At 45.7% G+C, this 21,234-nt stretch overlaps 1 protein-coding gene across 3 annotated transcripts in view; it reads right to left on the reverse strand.

The window, feature by feature from the left end:
* Positions 1–21,234, reverse strand: part of LOC129867968 (teneurin-2-like) — a 355,999-nt gene that overhangs the window by 219,173 nt on the left and 115,592 nt on the right. For all 3 annotated transcript variants that reach the window (XM_055941491.1, XM_055941490.1, XM_055941492.1), the window contains exon 3: positions 18,663–18,974. In XM_055941491.1, the coding sequence (XP_055797466.1) occupies positions 18,663–18,974 (312 nt within the window). The remainder of the gene's footprint in view (positions 1–18,662; positions 18,975–21,234) is intronic.

Consider the following 21,234-nt stretch of genomic DNA (forward strand, 5'->3'; position numbering starts at 1 on the left):
TGAGTGGCCCTGTCTGTTAGTCCACTGTCTCACTGAGTGGCCCTGTCTGTTAGTCCACTGTCTCACTGAGTGGCCTTGTCTGTTAGTCCACCGTCTCACTGAGTGGCCTTGTCTGTTAGTCCACTGTCTCACTGAGTGGCCTTGTCTGTTAGTCCACTGTCTCACTGAGTGGCCCTGTCTGTTAGTCCACCGTCTCACTGAGTGGCCCTGTCTGTTAGTCCACTGTCTCACTGAGTGGCCCTGTCTGTTAGTCCACTGTCTCACTGAGTGGCCTTGTCTGTTAGTCCACCGTCTCACTGAGTGGCCTTGTCTGTTAGTCCACCGTCTCACTGAGTGGCCCTGTCTGTTAGTCCACTGTCTCACTGAGTGGCCTTGTCTGTTAGTCCACCGTCTCACTGAGTGGCCCTGTCTGTTAGTCCACTGTCTCACTGAGTGGCCTTGTCTGTTAGTCCACTGTCTCACTGAGTGGCCCTGTCTGTTAGTCCACTGTCTCACTGAGTGGCCCTGTCTGTTAGTCCACTGTCTCACTGAGTGGCCCTGTCTGTTAGTCCACTGTCTCACTGAGTGGCCCTGTCTGTTAGTCCACTGTCTCACTGAGTGGCCCTGTCTGTTAGTCCACTGTCTCACTGAGTGGCCCTGTCTGTTAGTCCACCGTCTCACTGAGTGGCCCTGTCTGTTAGTCCACTGTCTCACTGAGTGGCCTTGTCTGTTAGTCCACTGTCTCACTGAGTGGCCCCGCCTGTTAGTCCACTGTCTCACTGAGTGGCCCGCCTGTTAGTCCACCGTCTCACTGAGTGGCCTTGTCTGTTAGTCCACCGTCTCACTGAGTGGCCCTGTCTGTTAGTCCACTGTCTCACTGAGTGGCCCTGTCTGTTAGTCCACTGTCTCACTGAGTGGCCCTGTCTGTTAGTCCACTGTCTCACTGAGTGGCCCTGTCTGTTAGTCCACTGTCTCACTGAGTGGCCCTGTCTGTTAGTCCACCGTCTCACTGAGTGGCCCTGTCTGTTAGTCCACTGTCTCACTGAGTGGCCTTGTCTGTTAGTCCACTGTCTCACTGAGTGGCCCCGCCTGTTAGTCCACTGTCTCACTGAGTGGCCCTGTCTGTTAGTCCACTGTCTCACTGAGTGGCCCTGTCTGTTAGTCCACCGTCTCACTGAGTGGCCTTGTCTGTTAGTCCACTGTCTCACTGAGTGGCCCTGTCTGTTAGTCCCCTGTCTCACTGAGTGGCCCTGTCTGTTAGTCCACTGTCTCACTGAGTGGCCCTGTCTGTTAGTCCACCGTCTCACTGAGTGGCCTTGTCTGTTAGTCCACTGTCTCACTGAGTGGCCCCGCCTGTTAGTCCACTGTCTCACTGAGTGGCCCTGTCTGTTAGTCCACTGTCTCACTGAGTGGCCCTGTCTGTTAGTCCACCGTCTCACTGAGTGGCCTTGTCTGTTAGTCCACTGTCTCACTGAGTGGCCTTGTCTGTTAGTCCCCTGTCTCACTGAGTGGCCCTGTCTGTTAGTCCACTGTCTCACTGAGTGGCCCTGTCTGTTAGTCCACTGTCTCACTGAGTGGCCCTGTCTGTTAGTCCACTGTCTCACTGAGTGGCCCCGTCTGTTAGTCCACTGTCTCACTGAGTGGCCCTGTCTGTTAGTCCCCTGTCTCACTGAGTGGCCCTGTCTGTTAGTCCACTGTCTCACTGAGTGGCCCTGTCTGTTAGTCCCCTGTCTCACTGAGTGGCCCTGTCTGTTAGTCCACTGTCTCACTGAGTGGCCCTGTCTGTTAGTCCACTGTCTCACTGAGTGGCCCCGTCTGTTAGTCCATCGTCTCACTGAGTGGCCTTGTCTGTTAGTCCCCTATTCTCGTCCACTGACAGACAGCCGCAGCACAGCAGTGTAGTAATCTTCCTCCAGCTCACAGAGGACCTGATGTCCTGGATATAACACCCTGACAACCCACTCAGCCCAACACAACGGGCAAGGATGAAAACAACAATGGGCACAAACCACAACAACGGAGCACTGAACAATGGCATGAAGGATGAATTCACATCAGTTTGTTTGATAGTGGTATCAACTTAACAACTACAGTTGATAAAAATAAAAATAAAAATAGTATTTTTTTATTTTTATTGACTAGGCAAGTCAGTTAAGAACAAATTATTATTTACAGTGGGTTAACTGTGGGTTAACAGTGGGTTTACTGCCTTGTTCAGGGTCAGAATGACAGATTTTTACCTTGTCACCTCAGGGATTGGATCTAGCAACCTTTTGGTTACTGGCCCAACGCTCTATCCACTAGACTACCTGCCACCCCAACACTCTAACCACTAGGCTACCTACCCCCCCCCCCCCCCCCCAAAGATGAAAGGTGACTAAATACCCAGGGAGCAGTAGGATGTTCTCAGTTCAGTACACGATTGGGACAAATGATGGCAATGTGAAACCCGTCATGAAATGACATGATAGATATCACTGTGCCACGTCTCTTTTGGCAGATTTTGTCAATATAAGAAAACATCTATATTACAATGAGACTCCGAAATAGAAGGGGGAAAACCCCACTGCTTCTTTAAATTGGATTCCGTGTTCTATCTCGGAAAACGGTAAAGTAAATTAAAAGGTCTAGGAATATGTGAGATCACCCAGTGTATAGATTGCATTGAGAGTGGAGGCATGACTGTCTGGTCAATGTGTTAGTTCTAGATAAGGAATATGCTGCAGATAAAAACTTGCCCTGAAAATGTTTAGTGTAGGTAATAGTGTGAGAAGAGGGTATAGGTAATAGTGTAATAAGAGGGTATAGGTAATAGTGTAGGAAGAGGGTATAGGTAGTAGTGTAGGTAGAGGGTATAGGTAGTAGTGTAGGAAGAGGGTATAGGTAGTAGTGTAGGAAGAGGGTATAGGTAGTAGTGTGAGAAGAGGGTATAGGTAATAGTGTGAGAAGAGGGTATAGGTAATAGTGTGAGAAGAGGGTATAGGTAATAGTGTAATAAGAGGGTATAGGTAATAGTGTGAGAAGAGTGTATAGGTAGTAGTGTAGGAAGAGGGTATAGGTAGTAGTGTAGGAAGAGGGTATAGGTAGTAGTGTAAGAAGAGGGTATAGGTAATAGTGTGAGAAGAGGGTATAGGTAATAGTGTGAGAAGAGGGTAGTAGTGGGGTAGTAGTGTAAGAAGAGGGTATAGGTAGTAGTGTAGGAAGAGGGTATAGGTAGTAGTGTAGGAAGAGGGTATAGGTAGTAGTGTAAGAAGAGGGTATAGGTAATAGTGTGAGAAGAGGGTATAGGTAATAGTGTAGGAAGAGGGTATAGGTAGTAGTGTGAGAAGAGGGTATAGGTAATAGTGTGAGAAGAGGGTATAGGTAATAGTGTAATAAGAGGGTATAGGTAATAGTGTGAGAAGAGGATATAGGTAGTAGTGTAGGAAGAGGGTATAGGTAGTAGTGTAGGAAGAGGATATAGGTAGTAGTGTGAGAAGAGGGTATAGGTAGGAGTGTGAGAAGAGGGTATAGGTAGGAGTGTGAGAAGAGGGTATAGGTAGTAGTGTGAGAAGAGGGTATAGGTAGTAGTGTAGGAAGAGGGTATAGGTAGTAGTGTGAGAAGAGGGTATAGGTAGGAGTGTGAGAAGAGGGTATAGGTAGGAGTGTGAGAAGAGGGTATAGGTAATAGTGTGAGAAGAGGGTATAGGTAGTAGTGTTGGAAGAGGGTATAGGTAATAGTGTGAGAAGAGGGTATAGGTAGGAGTGTGAGAAGAGGGTATAGGTAATAGTGTGAGAAGAGGGTATAGGTAGTAGTGTAGGAAGAGGGTATAGGTAGTAGTGTAGGAAGAGGGTATAGGTAATAGTGTGAGAAGAGAGTATAGGTAGTAGTGTAATAAGAGGGTATAGGTAGTAGTGTAATAAGAGGGTATAGGTAATAGTGTGAGAAGAGGGTATAGGTAGTAGTGTAAGAAGAGGGTATAGGTAGTAGTGTGAGAAGAGGGTATAGGTAGTAGTGTAGGAAGAGGGTATAGGTAATAGTGTGAGAAGAGGGTATAGGTAGTAGTGTAAGAAGAGGGTATAGGTAGTAGTGTGAGAAGAGGGTATAGGTAGTAGTGTGAGAAGAGGGTATAGGTAATAGTGTGAGAAGAGGGTATAGGTAGTAGTGTAAGAAGAGGGTATAGGTAGGAGTGTGAGAAGAGGGTATAGGTAGTAGTGTAAGAAGAGGGTATAGGTAGTAGTGTAGGAAGAGGGTATAGGTAGTAGTGTAGGAAGAGGGTATAGGTAGTAGTGTAGGTAGAAGGTATAGGTAGTAGTGTAGGAAGAGGGTATATGTAGTAGTGTAGGTAGAGGGTATAGGTGGTAGTGTAGGTAGAGGGTATAGGTAGTAGTGTAGGAAGAGGGTATAGGTAGTAGTATAGGAAGAGGGTATAGGTAGTAGTGTAAGAAGAGGGTATAGGTAGTAGTGTAGGAAGAGGGTATAGGTATTAGTGTAAGAAGAGGGTATAGGTAGTAGTGTAAGAATAGGGTATAGGTAGTAGTGTGAGAAGAGGGTATAGGTAGTAGTGTAGGAAGAGGGTATAGGTAGTAGTGTAAGAAGAGGGTATAGGTAGTAGTGTAGGAAGAGGGTATAGGTAGTAGTGTAGGAAAAGGGTATAGGTAATAGTGTAGGAAGAGGGTATAGGTAGTAGTGTAGGAAGAGGGTATATGTAGTAGTGTAAGAAGAGGGTATAGGTAGTAGTGTTGTAAGAAGAGGGTATAGGTAGTAGTGTACGAAGAGGGTATAGGTAGTAGTGTAGGAAGAGGGTATAGGTAGAAGTGTAAGAAGAGGGTGTAGGTAGTAGTGTAGGAAGAGGGTATAGGTAGTAGTGTAGGAAGAGGGTATAGGTAGTAGTGTACGAAGAGGGTATAGGTAGTAGTGTAGGAAGAGGGTATAGGTAGTAGTGTAATAAGAGGGTATAGGTAGGAGTGTGAGAAGAGGGTATAGGTAGTGGTGTAAGAAGAGGGTATAGGTAGTAGTGTAGGAAGAGGGTATAGGTAGTAGTGTAGGAAGAGGGTATAGGTAGTAGTGTAGGTAGAGGGTATAGGTAGTAGTGTAGGAAGAGGGTATATGTAGTAGTGTAGGTAGAGGGTATAGGTGGTAGTGTAGGTAGAGCGTTTAGGTAGTAGTGTAGGAAGAGGGTATAGGTAGTAGTGTAAGAAGAGGGTATAGGTAGTAGTGTAAGAAGAGGGTATAGGTAGTAGTGTAAGAAGAAGGTATAGGTAGTAGTGTAATAAGAGGGTATCGGTAGTAGTGTAGGAAGAGGGTATAGGTAGTAGTGTAAGAAGAGGGTATAGGTAGTAGTGTAGGAAGAGGGTATAGGTATTAGTGTAAGAAGAGGGTATAGGTAGTAGTGTGAGAAGAGGGTATAGGTAGTAGTGTAGGAAGAGGGTATAGGTAGTGATGTAAGAAGAGGGTATAGGTAGTAGTGTGAGAAGAGGGTATAGGTAGTAGTGTAGGAAGAGGGTATAGGTAGTAGTGTGAGAAGAGGGTATAGGTAGTGGTGTAAGAAGAGGGTATAGGTAGTAGTGTAGGAAAAGGGTATAGGTAATAGTGTAGGAAGAGGGTATAGGTAGTAGTGTAGGAAGAGGGTACATGTAGTAGTGTAAGAAGAGGGTATAGGTAGTAGTGTTGTAAGAAGAGGGTATAGGTAGTAGTGTAAGAAGAGGGTATAGGTAGTAGTGTTGTAAGAAGAGGGTATAGGTAATAGTGTAGGAAGAGAATATAGGTAGTAGTGTAGGAAGAGGGTATAGGTAGTAGTGTAAGAAGAGGGTATAGGTAGAAGTGTAAGAAGAGGGTATAGGTAGAAGTGTAAGAAGAGGGTATAGGTAGTAGTGTAGGAAGAGGGTATAGGTAGTAGTGTGAGAAGAGGGTATAGGTAGTAGTGTAGGAAGAGGGTATAGGTAGTAGTGTAGGAAGAGGGTATAGGTAGTAGTGTAGGAAGAGGGTATAGGTAGTAGTGTAAGAAGAGGGTATAGGTAGTAGTGTGAGAAGAGGGTATAGGTAGTAGTGTAGGAAGAGGGTATAGGTAGTAGTGTGAGAAGAGGGTATAGGTAGTAGTGTAGGAAGAGGGTATAGGGAGTAATGTTGGAAGAGGGTATAGGAAATAGTGTAAGAAGAGGGTATAGGTAGAAGTATAAGAAGAGGGTTTAGGTAGTAGTGTAGGAAGAGGGTATAGGTAGTAGTGTAGGAAGAGGATATAGGTAGTAGTGTGAGAAGAGGGTATAGGTAGTAGTGTAGGAAGAGGGTATAGGTAGTAGTGTAAGAAGAGGGTATAGGTAGTAGTGTTGTAAGAAGAGGGAATAGGTAGTAGTGTAGGAAGAGGGTATAGGTAGTAGTGTAGGAAGAGGGTATAGGTAGTAGTGTAGGAAGAGGGTATAGGTAGTAGTGTAAGAAGAGGGTATAGGTAGTAGTGTAGGAAGAGGGTATAGGTAGTAGTGTGAGAAGAGGGTATAGGTAGTAGTGTAGGAAGAGGGTATAGGTAGTAGTGTAGGAAGAGGGTATAGGTAGTAGTGTAGGAAGAGGGTATAGGTAGTAGTGTAAGAAGAGGGTATAGGTAGTAGTGTGAGAAGAGGGTATAGGTAGTAGTGTAGGAAGAGGGTATAGGTAGTAGTGTGAGAAGAGGGTATAGGTAGTAGTGTAGGAAGAGGGTATAGGGAGTAATGTTGGAAGAGGGTATAGGAAATAGTGTAAGAAGAGGGTATAGGTAGAAGTATAAGAAGAGGGTTTAGGTAGTAGTGTAGGAAGAGGGTATAGGTAGTAGTGTAGGAAGAGGATATAGGTAGTAGTGTGAGAAGAGGGTATAGGTAGTAGTGTAGGAAGAGGGTATAGGTAGTAGTGTAAGAAGAGGGTATAGGTAGTAGTGTAGGAAGAGGGTAGTAGTGGGGTAGTAGTGTAAGAAGAGGGTGTAGGTAGTAGTGTAGGAAGAGGGTATAGGTAGTAGTGTAGGAAGAGGGTATAGGTAGTAGTGTAAGAAGAGGGTATTGGGTTGTCAGGATATTAGTGTTCAATGATAGCGATGTTTTGTTTTTATTTCCTTGTGTGCCTGTCTTGTCTTCTTATGTGTCTATATGTAGTCATTGGCCGTTCTATATTTATTTGTTGTTCATATTTTAATTTTCATTGCATGCATACCCTGATGACAAAGGCAATGAGTAGGATGAGGAGGATCTGTACAGCCACCACCATTCCAGTAGGTGCCATCTCACTTTCACCCCAAAGCCATCGATGTCCTACTGCTCCCTGCACATCATGAGTCTGCAAATACAATATAGTCACGAGAATGTAAACAATGGTACCCCATTGCTGTATGAATTCATGAAATAATACGCCACATCAACTGTATTGATATTCAGAGTAAGTCAAAATGTATTGCAGACTGAGTGGTGGTGCAGTATTCAGTGTAGTGCTATGGGTACTCAGTATTCCATGTAGCTCTACGGGTATTCAGTATTCAGTGTAGCTCTACAGGTATTCAGTATTCAGTGTAGCTCTACGGGTATTCAGTTTTCAGTATAGTGCTACAGGTATTCAGTATAGTGCTACGGGTATTCAGTGTAGTGCTACGGGTATTCAGTGTAGTGCTACGGGTATTCAGTATTCAGTATAGTGCTACAGGTATTCAGTGTAGTGTTACGGGTATTCAGTGTAGTGCTACGGGTATTCAGTGTTCAGTATAGTGCTACAGGTTTTCAGTGTAGTGTTACGGGTATTCAGTGTAGTGCTACAGTGCTCCCATCTATGTCTCTGCTAACTACCGTGCTCCCATCTATGTCTCTGCTAACTACAGTGCTCCCATCTATGTCTCTGCTAACTATAGTGCTCCCATCTCTGTCTCTGCTAACTACAGTGCTCCCATCTCTGTCTCTGCCAACTACAGTGCTCCCATCTCTGTCTCTGCCAACTACAGTGCTCCTATCTCGGTCTCTGCTAACTACAGTGCTCCCATCTCTGTCTCTGCCAACTACAGTGCTCCCATCTCTGTCTCTGCCAACTACAGTGCTCCCATCTATGTCTTTGCTAACTACAGTGCTCCCATCTCTGTCTCTGCCAACTACAGTGCTCCCATCTATGTCTTTGCTAACTACAGTGCTCCCATCTATGTCTTTGCTAACTACAGTGCTCCCATCTCTGTCTCTGTCAACTACAGTGCTCCCATCTCTGTCTCTGCCAACTACAGTGCTCCCATCTATGTCTCTGCTAATTACAGTGCACCAATCTATGTCTCTGCCAACTACAGTGCTCCCATCTCTGTCTCTGCTAACTACAGTGCTCCCATCTCGGTCTATGCTAACTACCGTGCTCCCATCTCGGTCTCTGCTAAATACAGTGCTCCCATCTCTGTCTCTGCTAACTACAGTGCTCCCATCTCTGTCTCTGCCAACTACAGTGCTCCTATCTCGGTCTCTGCTAACTACAGTGCTCCCATCTATGTCTCTGCTAACTACAGTGCTCCCATCTCGGTCTCTGCTAACTACAGTGCCCCCATCTCTGTCTCTGCTAACTACAGTTCTCCCATCTCTGTATCTGCTAACTACAGTGCTCCCATCTATGTCTTTGCTAACTACAGTGCTCCCATCTCTGTTTCTGCCAACTACAGTGCTCCCATCTATGTCTCTGCTAACTACAGTGCTCCCATCTCTGTCTCTGCCAACTACAGTGCTCCCATCTCTGTCTCTGCCAACTACAGTGCTCCCATCTATGTATTTGCTAACTACAGTGCTCCCATCTCTGTCTCTGCCAACTACAGTGCTCCCATCTATGTCTTTGCTAACTACAGTGCTCCCATCTATGTCTTTGCTAACTACAGTGCTCCCATCTCTGTCTCTGTCAACTACAGTGCTCCCATCTCTGTCTCTGCCAACTACAGTGCTCCCATCTATGTCTCTGCTAATTACAGTGCACCAATCTATGTCTCTGCTAACTACAGTGCTCCCATCTCTGTCTCTGCTAACTACAGTGCTCCCATCTATGTCTCTGCTAACTACAGTGCTCCCATCTCTGTCTCTACTAACTACAGTGCTCCCATCTCGGTCTATGCTAACTACAGTGCTCCCATCTCGGTCTCTGCTAACTACAGTGCTCCCATCTCTGTCTCTGCTAACTACAGTGCTCCCATCTCTGTCTCTGCTAACTACAGTGCTCCCATCTCGGTCTCTGCTAACTACAGTGCTCCCATCTCTGTCTCTGCTAACTACAGTGCTCCCATCTCGGTCTCTGCTAACTACAGTGCTCCCATCTCTGTCTCTGCCATCTACAGTGCTCCAATCTTTGTCTCTGCTAACTACAGTGCTCCCATCTATGTCTATGCTAACTACAGTGCTCCCATCTCTGTCTCTGCTAACTATAGTGCTCCTATCTCTGCCTCTGCTAACTACAGTGCTCCCATCTCTGTCTCTGCTAACTACAGTGCTCCCATCTCTGTCTCTGCTAACTATAGTGCTCCTATCTCTGCCTCTGCTAACTACAGTGCTCCCATCTCTGTCTCTGCTAACTACAGTGCTCCCATCTCTGTCTCTGCTAACTACAGTGCTCCCATCTCTGTCTCTGCCAACTACAGTGCTCCCATCTCTGTCTCTGCTAACTACAGTGCTCTCATCTCTGTCTCTGCTAACTACAGTGCTCACATCTATGTCTCTGCTAACTACAGTGCTCCCATCTATGTCTCTGCTAACTACAGTGTTCCCATCTATGTCTCTGCTAACTACAGTGCTCCCATCTATGTCTCTGCTAACTACAGTGCTCCCATCTCTGTCTCTGCTAACTATAGTGCTCCCATCTATGTCTCTGCTAACTACAGTGCTCCCATCTCGGTCTCTGCTAAATACAGTGCTCCCATCTCTGTCTCTGCTAACTACAGTGCTCCCATCTCTGTCTCTGCTAACTACAGTGCTCCCATCTCTGTCTCTGCTAACTATAGTGCTCCCATCTATGTCTCTGCTAACTACAGTGCTCCCATCTCGGTCTCTGCTAAATACAGTGCTCCCATCTCTGTCTCTGCTAACTACAGTGCTCCCATCTCTGTCTCTGCCAACTACAGTGCTCCTATCTCGGTCTCTGCTAACTACAGTGCTCCCATCTATGTCTCTGCTAAATACAGTGCTCCCATCTCTGTCTCTGCTAACTACAGTTCTCCCATCTCTGTATCTGCTAACTACAGTGCTCCCATCTATGTCTTTGCTAACTACAGTGCTCCCATCTCTGTTTCTGCCAACTACAGTGCTCCCATCTATGTCTCTGCTAACTACAGTGCTCCCATCTCTGTCTCTGCCAACTACAGTGCTCCCATCTCTGTCTCTGCCAACTACAGTGCTCCCATCTATGTATTTGCTAACTACAGCGCTCCCATCTCTGTCTCTGCCAACTACAGTGCTCCCATCTATGTCTTTGCTAACTACAGTGCTCCCATCTATGTCTTTGCTAACTACAGTGCTCCCATCTCTGTCTCTGTCAACTACAGTGCTCCCATCTCTGTCTCTGCCAACTACAGTGCTCCCATCTATGTCTCTGCTAATTACAGTGCACCAATCTATGTCTCTGCTAACTACAGTGCTCCCATCTCTGTCTCTGCTAACTACAGTGCTCCCATCTATGTCTCTGCTAACTACAGTGCTCCCATCTATGTCTCTGCCAACTACAGTGCTCCCATCTCTGTCTCTGCTAACTACAGTGCTCCCATCTCGGTCTCTGCTAACTACAGTGCTCCCATCTCGGTCTCTGCTAACTTCAGTGCTCCCATCTCTGTCTCTGCTAACTACAGTGCTCCCATCTCTGTCTCTGCTAACTACAGTGCTCCCATCTCGGTCTCTGCTAACTACAGTGCTCCCATCTCTGTCTCTGCCATCTACAGTGCTCCAATCTTTGTCTCTGCTAACTACAGTGCTCCCATCTATGTCTATGCTAACTACAGTGCTCCCATCTCTGTCTCTGCTAACTATAGTGCTCCTATCTCTACCTCTGCTAACTACAGTGCTCCCATCTCTGTCTCTGCTAACTACAGTGCTCCCATCTCTGTCTCTGCTAACTATAGTGCTCCCATCTCTGTCTCTGCTAACTACAGTGCTCCCATCTCTGTCTCTGCCAACTACAGTGCTCCAATCTCTGTCTCTGCTAACTACAGTGCTCTCATCTCTGTCTCTGCTAACTACAGTGCTCCCATCTATGTCTCTGCTAACTACAGTGCTCCCATCTATGTCTCTGCTAACTACAGTGTTCCCATCTATGTCTCTGCTAACTACAGTGCTCCCATCTATGTCTCTGCTAACTACAGTGCTCCCATCTCTGTCTCTGCTAACTATAGTGCTCCCATCTATGTCTCTGCTAACTATAGTGCTCCCATCTCTGTCTCTGCTAACTACAGTGCTCCCATCTCTGTCTCTAATAACTACAGTGCTCCCATCTCTGTCTCTGCTAACTATAGTGCTCCCATCTATGTCTCTGCTAACTACAGTGCTCCCATCTCTGTCTCTGCTAACTATAGTGCTTCCATCTCTGTCTCTGCTAACTAGTGCTCCCATCTCTGTATCTGCTAACTACAGTGCTCCCATCTCTGTCTCTGCTAACTACAGTGCTCCCATCTCTGTCTCTGCTAACTACAGTGCTCCCATCTATGTCTCTGCTAACTACAGTGCTCCCATCTCTGTCTCTGCCAGCTACAGTGCTCCCATCTATGTCTCAGCTAACTACAGTGCTCCCATCTCTGACTCTGCTAACTACAGTGCTCCCATCTCTGTCTATGCTAACTACAGTGCTCCCATCTATGTCTCTGCTAACTACAGTGCTCCCATCTCTGTCTCTGCTAACTACAGTGCTCCCATCTCTGTCTCTGCTAACTACAGTGCTCCCATCTATGTCTCTGCTAACTACAGTGCTCCCATCTCTGTCTCTGCCAGCTACAGTGCTCCCATCTCTGTCTATGCTAACTACAGTGCTCCCATCTATGTCTCTGCTAACTATAGTGCTCCCATCTCTGTATCTGCTAACTACAGTGCTCCCATCTCTGTCTCTGCTAATTACAGTGCTCCCATCTCTGTCTCTGCTAACTACAGTGCTCCCATCTGTGTCTCTGCTAACTACAGTGCTCCCATCTCTGTCTTTGCCATCTACAGTGCTCCCATCTATGTCTCTGCTAACTACAGTGCTCCCATCTCTGTCTTTGCCATCTACAGTGCTCCCATCTATGTCTCTGCTAACTACAGTGCTCCCATCTCTGTCTCTGCTAACTACAGTGCTCCCATCTCTGTCTCTGCCATCTACAGTGCTCCCATCTTTGTCTCTGCTAATTACAGTGCTCCCATCTCTGTCTCTGCTAACTACAGTGCTCCCATCTATGTCTCTGCCATCTATAGTGCTCCCATCTCTGTCTCTGCCATCTATAGTGCTCCCATCTCTGTCTCTGCTAATTACAGTGCTCCCATCTCTGTCTCTGCTAACTACAGTGCTCCCATCTATGTCTCTGATGGTAACAAGTGAAAGAAGACAAAGATGGATCAGTTTTCAAAGCCGACGATAACAATTTCAAACACGGAATTGTCACATCCCAGAAAGTCAGCTCCTCTTTTGCAAAAGACAAGGGCAGACCCCATTAAGTGGCAAATTGCAGTCTCGCGAGATAATCAGTTGGCATCAGCATTGTGCAGGGGAACATATGAAAAGTCATTATTGCTAAATCAATTCTCAATTACCTCCTTTGTTGTAGCCGTCGACACATTAAATAAACGTTCAGCACTGTCACCGCCATTTTCCCAGCAGGCAACCGCAGTAAAGGCCCAGTGCGTGTTATCCAACCACAGAACAAATGCTAATGGCCTGTAAACAATTGTGAAAGAACAGCAAAGATAGAAGTGTGACAGATAAGCATGGAGGGGAACGGCTGCCATTAGTGGATTCATTAGCGCCTGTCACACCTGTGCCCAGGAAACGCCTCGCCTGGCTGAGCCCTTGTTCTTGTCATGCAGCGCTGCACTAACGTTAGCTGGCTGCCCCTACCAAACACTTTGAGCACGCACAAATTAAATGAAATGAGGGCCCCTCTCACTTCTCACTTCTCACCCTCCCAATCTCATCAAATGTGATACGGGGGAAAATTGTGACTGTTAAGTTAGTGACATGTGGCGACACTTGCTCGGTATGATTTGAAAAAAATGGTTTATGCTCTACGACTCATTGACAGTCAGACAGTGTGAACAATGTAAGTAGACTAAATCATATAGGCCTAGATTTAGGAGATGGGAGGAGCTTTTCTTGAGAATAAGAGAACCCCTCCATGTTATTTCAAGCAGGATGGTTGTCCTGGAAACCAGAGCTAACATTTTACTTCAGAACTAATGATTGCCCACTTGCCCCATAATTTTCAATTACTGACAGACAGACAGACATGTTCATCACCATTAATTTAACAATCTAAGTGACAATATAGAGGTTTAGAGGAGGATACAGGCAGGCAGAAGGTACTCAAGCCCTGGTTGTCAAATTCAACAAATATCTTCATAATTAGATTGACGTTTGTTAATGAGATTTGGAATGCCAGTGAAATGTGTGATTCTTTTATAACTGGAGAGATAGGAACGCATCTGCCAATCTCCCACTAGCATTTCCCTCTATTAATTCCAACATAAATGATGAATACGTCCACCAACATACAGCTAGCTACATGAGACAAATTTATAATCCATGGAATTTACGCTATAATACGGACGTGTGGAATCTATTAAACAACAGACTGAAACAACGCTGTAGTCTACTGTAGGTTGACGGGATACACCTGTGGAACCGACTGTATGCTACTGCAGTTGACACTCCTCTCTATCACAGTAAGCATGGCAGTAAGTGATGTGTTCACTGCACAACCCCTAATACTCCTCGCCAGTGGATTAGCATTGAATCAATTCATTTAATGTTTTCAGTCATTCACAAACTTTCTTGTCTCCTACCAAGTTGTATTCTGTATTGACATTTATTTTGTTCAGAAGTCTCTGTCTGCCATTATCCTGCGGATAATGGCCTCTGTACCAGTGCATTGTGGCTCTAGTCAGATATCAACTTCAAAGACATTCAATAAAACAAATAACAGACAAATCCTACTGTTTTAATGAGGGCTGGGATGCTAATAAGCCCATTGCTTTCTATTCCACTGTGGCGTGCGTGCAGGGCCCTCTCTCACTGCGTCTCTGGTACAGAGGCATAGCTCCCAGAAGGCCACGGGGGAGAGCGAGGCAGCAAGCGTTGTGGAGGAGGTAGAGGGCCCTCAGAAGTCTGAGACACTCTGACAGGCCAAATGAAGGGGAGTCACTGGGAGTCAGTCGCTGGGCACGGTGGGAATCAGTCGCTGGGCACGGTGGGAGTCATTCGCTGGGCACGGTGGGAATCAGTCGCTGGACACGGTGGGAGTCAGTCGCTGGGCACGGTGGGAATCAGTCGCTGGGCACGGTGGGAGTCAGTCGCTGGGCACGGTGGGAATCAGTCGCTGGGCACGGTGGGAGTCAGTCGCTGGGCACGGTGGGAATCAGTCGCTGGGCACGGTGGGGGTCAGTCGCTGGGCACGGTGGGAATCAGTCGCTGGGCACGGTGGGAATCAGTCGCTGGGCACAGTGGGAGTCAGTCGCTGGGCATGGTGGGAATCAGTCGCTGGGCACGGTGGGAATCAGTCGCTGGGCACGGTGGGAGTCAGTCGCTGGAGACTGTGTGAGTCAGTCGCTGGGCACGGTGGGGGTCAGTCGCTGGGCACGGTGGGGGTCAGTCGCTGGGCACGGTGGGGGTCAGTCGCTGGGCACGGTGGGAGTCAGTCGCTGGGCACGGTGGGAGTCAGTCGCTGGGCACGGTGGGAGTCAGTCGCTGGGCACGGTGAGGGTCAGTCGCTGGGCACGGTGGGAGTCAGTCGCTGGGCACGGTGGGAGTCAGTCGCTGGGCACGGTGGGAGTCAGTCGCTGGGCACGGTGGGAGTCAGTCGCTGGGCACGGTGGGAGTCAGTCGCTGGGCACGGTGGGAGTCAGTCGCTGGGCACGGTGTGAGTCAGTCGCTGGGCACGGTGGGGGTCAGTCGCTGGGCACGGTGGGAGTCAGTCGCTGGGCACGGTGGGGGTCAGTCGCTGGGCACGGTGGGGGTCAGTCGCTGGGCACGGTGGGAGTCAGTCGCTGGGCACGGTGGGAGTCAGTCGCTGGGCACGGTGGGAGTCAGTCGCTGGGCATGGTGACGACAGCGCAGTGATTCAGTTCTGCTCTGCTTGTCAAGATGCACCACTGACCCAAGAACAACCATGAAACACAATAAGGTAATAATGAACAGAAGTAAGAGAGACGGAGCCACCCTCACCCTGCCTCGCCTCGTCCACAGGTCCTACACTCTACTGCTAGCTGTAGTCATCCGCTAGTCTCTTGATCAACTCCAACGCTCGCTTCGCTGTCCTTAATTAATTAGCTCCCATGGTGAGAATACATTAGTGTCTGGAGTCTTGCTGCGTGCACACTTAATTCAATCGAAACAAACACTTTACGAACCAATTTATTCAAAAGGCACTATAAAATGGATCATGCAGAGCCGTGGCCTTCTTGAAGGATAAGCATGGGGATCTTCTCTAAGATAACTTCTAAGTGAGGGCGAACTGGAGAACGCAGGGTTTTCATTTCTGGCTTTCATTTGACATTTTAGTCATTTAGCAGACTTTTATCCAGAGTGACCTACAGGACCAATTAGAATTAAGTGCCTTACTCAAGGGCACATCGGTAGATTTTTCACCTAGCCGGCTTGTGGATTCAAACCAGCAACTTTTTGGTTAGTGTCCCAACGGTCTAATCCACTAAGCTACTTGCCGCCCCGCCCCTTTCACACAAAAAACAAATCAAACATCGGCAGGCTCCAAAGGCTTGTGAGCGTCCCCTATTTGAAAACAATGCAGATGATTCCCGGTGGAAATCAGCACCACGCCACTCTCAGCGTGAGCCGGGCGGCGCTATTGTTAGCAAGTTGTGACGCATGACACCTACAGAGAGAGCACAGCGTGCGTCCCCCCGTGCTCCCACACTCACAGAGCTCTAACAGAGTCAAACAACGATCCTCTTCCATTGTCTAGAAATTAGAAACACAACCACGTATATAATCAGGTAGACAAACGGGTCATTCAGGACAGGTATTCACACACTAATCACAGTATCCAACTGCAAAACCTCCCCTCTAAAACCTGCCATTACTGCCAAGCTTATCCTCTGTGAGTGCTCAGTGAGGGGCCAAGAAAAATACCTAATTTCACACATAAACCTTCACAAACCCCCGATGCCCAGGTAAATACAGAAGACATTGAAGAGAAGGGACCAGAGGAAAACACTGTAATTTCACTGAAATAAATATTCTCATTGGCAACAATCACAAAATCATAGTAGGCATACTACAAGGACGTTAGTGAGGAGTGAAAGAAGAGTCCTAGGCAGGATGCACTTGTCTACAGTAACCTGCTCTCTCTGATTGTGGGGGTGGTTTCAGAGAGACGGCTAGCGGAAGATAAGCCAGCGGGATAGAGGGAGGAAGAGGCAGAGACGAAGGAAGAGAGCTGATCTGTCAATCAGATGGGGGTGCAATGCCAGACAGAGTAGCATGGCTGACTGACTTAGCACAGTGAGAGAAAATTAATCTGATCAAAGTCCTGATCAGGAGCCAGTGTTGATTGCTCCAATGCTCTGGGTCCATCCAAAAACGCTTCTAATTGGTGAATTATGTTACTGAGACCGTGTTCAGTGACATTCAGCCAGACTGACTTGGAAGCAGTGACATGAATTTTAAGTCAAGAAAAACTACATGTGCATCAAAACAACTGAACTGCAAGTGCACTTCAAATGAGCTCTGTCTATTTGTATCTGTTGATTTTAGGCAGGGGTTAGATAGTATTAGATAGGGGTTAGATAGTATTAGGTAGGGGTTAGGTAGTATTAGGTAGGGGTTAGATAGTATTAGGTAGGGGTTAGATAGTATTAGATAGGGGTTAGATAGTATTAGGTAGGGGTTAGGTAGTACTAGGTAGGGGTTAGATAGTATTAGATAGGGGTTAGATAGTATTAGGTAGGGGTTAGGTAGTACTAGGTAGGGGTTAGATAGTATTAGGTAGGGGTTAGATAGTATTATGTAGGGGTTAGGTAGTATTAGGTAGTATTAGGTAGGGGTTTGATAGTATTAGGTAGGGGTTAGATAGTATTATGTTGTATTAGGTACGGGTTAGGAAGTATTATGAAGTATTAGGGGGGGGGGGGTAGATAAGAGTTAGATCATATTAGGTAGTATTATGTTGTATTAGGTAGTATTAGTTTTAGGTATTTTTTTTAAATTTTGTCATTTTTGTTCGGATCCCCATTAGCTAACGCCGTAACGCTAGCTAATCTTCCTGGAGTCCAACACCAATTAACAAGACATTACAAACAACCACAATCAAGACTTCACAAACATTCAACAAGTAGACAATACAGATAATTAAAATACCTGACAGGAAACACATTTAACATTCAGTTGATACTTTCTATTTCCTGTTCAGTCATATCGTCTATCACATTAGATGTTCTTTTATTTTTTTCTTGTAGGTGGATTTACTTTTTGCCTGAAAAATATGGATTGGTAAAACGTTCCATTCAGCTATTGCTCTATATAAAACTATAGATTTAAGGCGATTTGTCCTTGGCTTGAGTTGTTTTAGCTGCCCTGAATTTGCCTGTCTGGTTTGGTGGTTATGCGTGTTGCCAGTATGTACTAACTGGACTGAAAAATACTGTTTTAAAAAATATATATAACATTCTTAAAGAAAATCAGAAGACTAAATAGCAATTTGGCGTCTAGATGATCTGTACCAGGAGACAACAGCATCCTTTCTACCTCTTCTTCTTCTACTTGGTGACATTTGAACCTGCATTGCCTCTCCTTCATGATACAATCTTTTATAAGGGAATATGACATGGAGCCATCAGTTGGAATCATAGCATTCCTCAACTTGTCCACTTTGCCTGTAAAATATTCATTAAAGTAGTTTGCGATGTCGTGTGGTTTTGTAATAAATATACCCTCTGATTCAACAAAAGAGACGGACATGTTTGAATTCCTACCCATAATAGCGTTCAATGTTCTCCACAGTTTTTTCCCATCACCCTTCACTTCATCAATTTTGTTCTGATAGAATCCCTTCTTCTTTCCTTTGTTCAGCTTGGTTACAAGATTTCTTCATTTACAATAAAGTACCAGATTTATGTGGTACTTTTTTGGCATTATAACGTTGAATCATTACATTTCTCAGCTCATCATCAATCCATTGGGCACCATTTGACCTCACAGTGCATTTTCTTAAAGGGGCATGCTTATCAGCTACACTCATGAATCATAAACAAACTTAGTGACATTTCAGGATCCTCCTTACTACACACGTATAACCATTGCACATTCTTAATCTCATAGGTAGGGGTTAGATAGTATTAGGTAGTATTAGGTAGGGGTTAGATAGTATTAGGTAGTATTAGGTAGGGGTTAGGTAGTATTAGGTAGTGGTTAGATAGTATTATGTAGTATTAGGTAGGGGTTAGGTAGTATTAGGTAGTGGTTAGATAGTTTTAGGTAAGGGGATAGAGGGAGGAAGACTTCAACCCCCACCACATTTCCCTCTCGGCTTCATTATTATGTCCCTCCCCAATCTCTGTCCTACCTGACTCGTCGTCAGACTTGTGTTCGTTGTCGGAGTCGGTGAGTGTGAGGGCCGAGTTCTCCCTGCTGGAGACGCCGGAGCTGCGGCGGGACTTGATCGCGTGACCCCCCCACAGCTGTACGGCGCGCTCCGGGGACATGACCCCCTCCGGGTCGGAGTCTGCATCGGAGCCGGCGCTGAGGGAGTAGCCCCGCTGCAGCAAGCCCAGCTCTGAGTGAGAGGAGTGGTAGGCAGCCTGGTGCTGGGTCTGGGTCTGGGCCTGGTTCTGGGCCTGTTGGTCACTCACTCCCAGCTCCGCCAGCGTGAAGCTCCCTGAGGACAGCAACAATCCAGTTAACCCAGACATATTATTCTAGGAGATGTCTTGGGGTTGACAAGCTAAAGCAGACATTTAGGTGTGTTAATGTTTGCATTTCCTTAAAAACAGGATGTGAGATAAAGGGCACCATATGCAATTTCAGAACCCACACTATATACAAAGAGCTATATTACAAACTCCAGGAATTAAAACCAAGAGAAAAGCAACTATGCAGATCTGAAGATAAGCAATGAAATCAATGGTGGGAAATTGACCAGAGATGTAATTTTCATTATGACACATTTGTCTGACCGGTCGATGTGTTCCACTGTCAGAGAGATGTGAAAGAGTGAGAAATGACACATAACAGAAATAAAGAGATGAGATATACCGATAGTCCAGGTTATATGTCAAATTACCCCATGGCTTGTATAGGATGAAATTGAAAACCGGGGTGCATTAAGCAGGGTCGGGGAGCAGGATTTTAAATAAATACCATTTAAAGTGATAGTATTATGTGAAGTTTGAGGGGGGTGGGGGAGTAGAGCTGTGGTGGTCATGATATTTTGTCAGCTGGTGATTGTCATTTAAATAACTGCCGGTCTCACGGTAATTGACCATTAATTAACATACAGACGTGCTCAAATTTGCTGGTACCCGTCAACAAAAAACAAAGAAGGCACAATTTTATTTTAAATAACTTGAAACTGACAAAACTAATTTGCATCCATCATTGTTTATTCCATATTTAATAGGAGTCAGACCTTGCTTTAGATATTTTATTCAACATATTATTGTAAATAATAAAACAAATGAAAACGGCATGGACAAAAATGATGGGAACCTTAACCTCATATTTTGTTGCACAACCTTCAGAGGTAATCACTGCAATCAAATGTTTTCTGTAGCTCTCAATGAGACTTCTGCACCTGTTAACAGGTAGGTTGGAACCACTCTTCCTGAGCAAACTGCTCCAGCTGTCTCAGGTTTGATGGGTGGCTTCTCCAGACTGCAAGTTCCAGCTCTTTCCATAGATGTTCGATAGGATTCAGATCAGGACTCATAGAAGGCCACTTCAGAATAGTCCTACGTTTTGTTCTCATCCATTCTTGGGTGCTTTTAGCTGTGTGTATATTGAGTCATTATCCTGTTGGAGGACCCATGACCTGTGACTGAGACAGAGCTTTCTGACACTGGGCAGTACGTTTCGCTCCAGAATGCCTTGATAGTCTATAGATTTCATTGTGTCCTGCACAGATTCAAGGCACCCTGTGCCAGGAGCAGCAAAGCAGCCCCAAAACAGAACCCAGCCTCCATGTTTCACTGTAGGTATGGTGTTCTTCTCTTTGAAAGCTTCATTTCTTTTTGTCTGTGAACATAGAGCTCCAGTTTTGACTCATCTGTCTAAAGGACATTCTCCCAGAAGGATTGTGGCTTGTCAATATGCATTTTAGCAAATTCCAGTCTGGCTTTTTTATGTTTTTCTTTCAAAAGTGGAGTCCTCCTGGGTCTTCTTCTGCTCAAAAAGCAATGGATGGTGCGATCAGAAACTGACGTACCTTCACCTTGGAGTTCAGCTTGTATCTCTTTGGCAGTTATCCTTGGTTCTTTTTCTACCATTCACACTATCCTTCTGTTCAGTCTGTGATCGGTTTTCCTCATGCGGCCGCGCCCAGGGAGGTTAGCTACAGTTCCATGAACCTTAAACTTGTTGATAATATTTGCAACTCTTGTCAGTCACAGGAACATCAAGCTGCTTGGAGATGGTCTTGTAGCCTTTACCTTTACAATGCTTGTCTATTATTTTCTCCTCAGACAAATCTCTCCTTTGCTTTCTCTGGTACACGGTCAGTGTGGTGCACACAGTGATACCAAACAGCACAGTGACTACTTTACTCCATTTAAATAGGCTGAATGACTGATTACAAGATTGGAGACGTGTGATACTAATTAAAGAAACTAATTAGTTTGAAATATCACTATAATTCAATTATTTATTATCTTTTCTAAGGGGTACTAACAAATGTGTCCAGGCCATTTTAGAATATCTTTGTAGAATAAGAAATAATTCATATTTTTTCACAGGTTCTTTGCTTTATTCTATGACAAACCAAAGGCATGCAAGTATACATGATAAAATACCTTTCAATTTCATCACTTTTCAGGAGGAATGAAGCATCAATGAGCTGTCAGGGTACCAACACATTTGAGCAAGTCTGTAAACGTGTTAAGCATCTCCGGCTGCTATGCATAGCCTACAAGCCACTGATACGG

Source organism: Salvelinus fontinalis, chromosome 13 (genome assembly GCF_029448725.1).
Source record: "Salvelinus fontinalis isolate EN_2023a chromosome 13, ASM2944872v1, whole genome shotgun sequence".
In the NCBI taxonomy this organism is placed as follows: Eukaryota; Metazoa; Chordata; class Actinopteri; order Salmoniformes; family Salmonidae; genus Salvelinus; species Salvelinus fontinalis.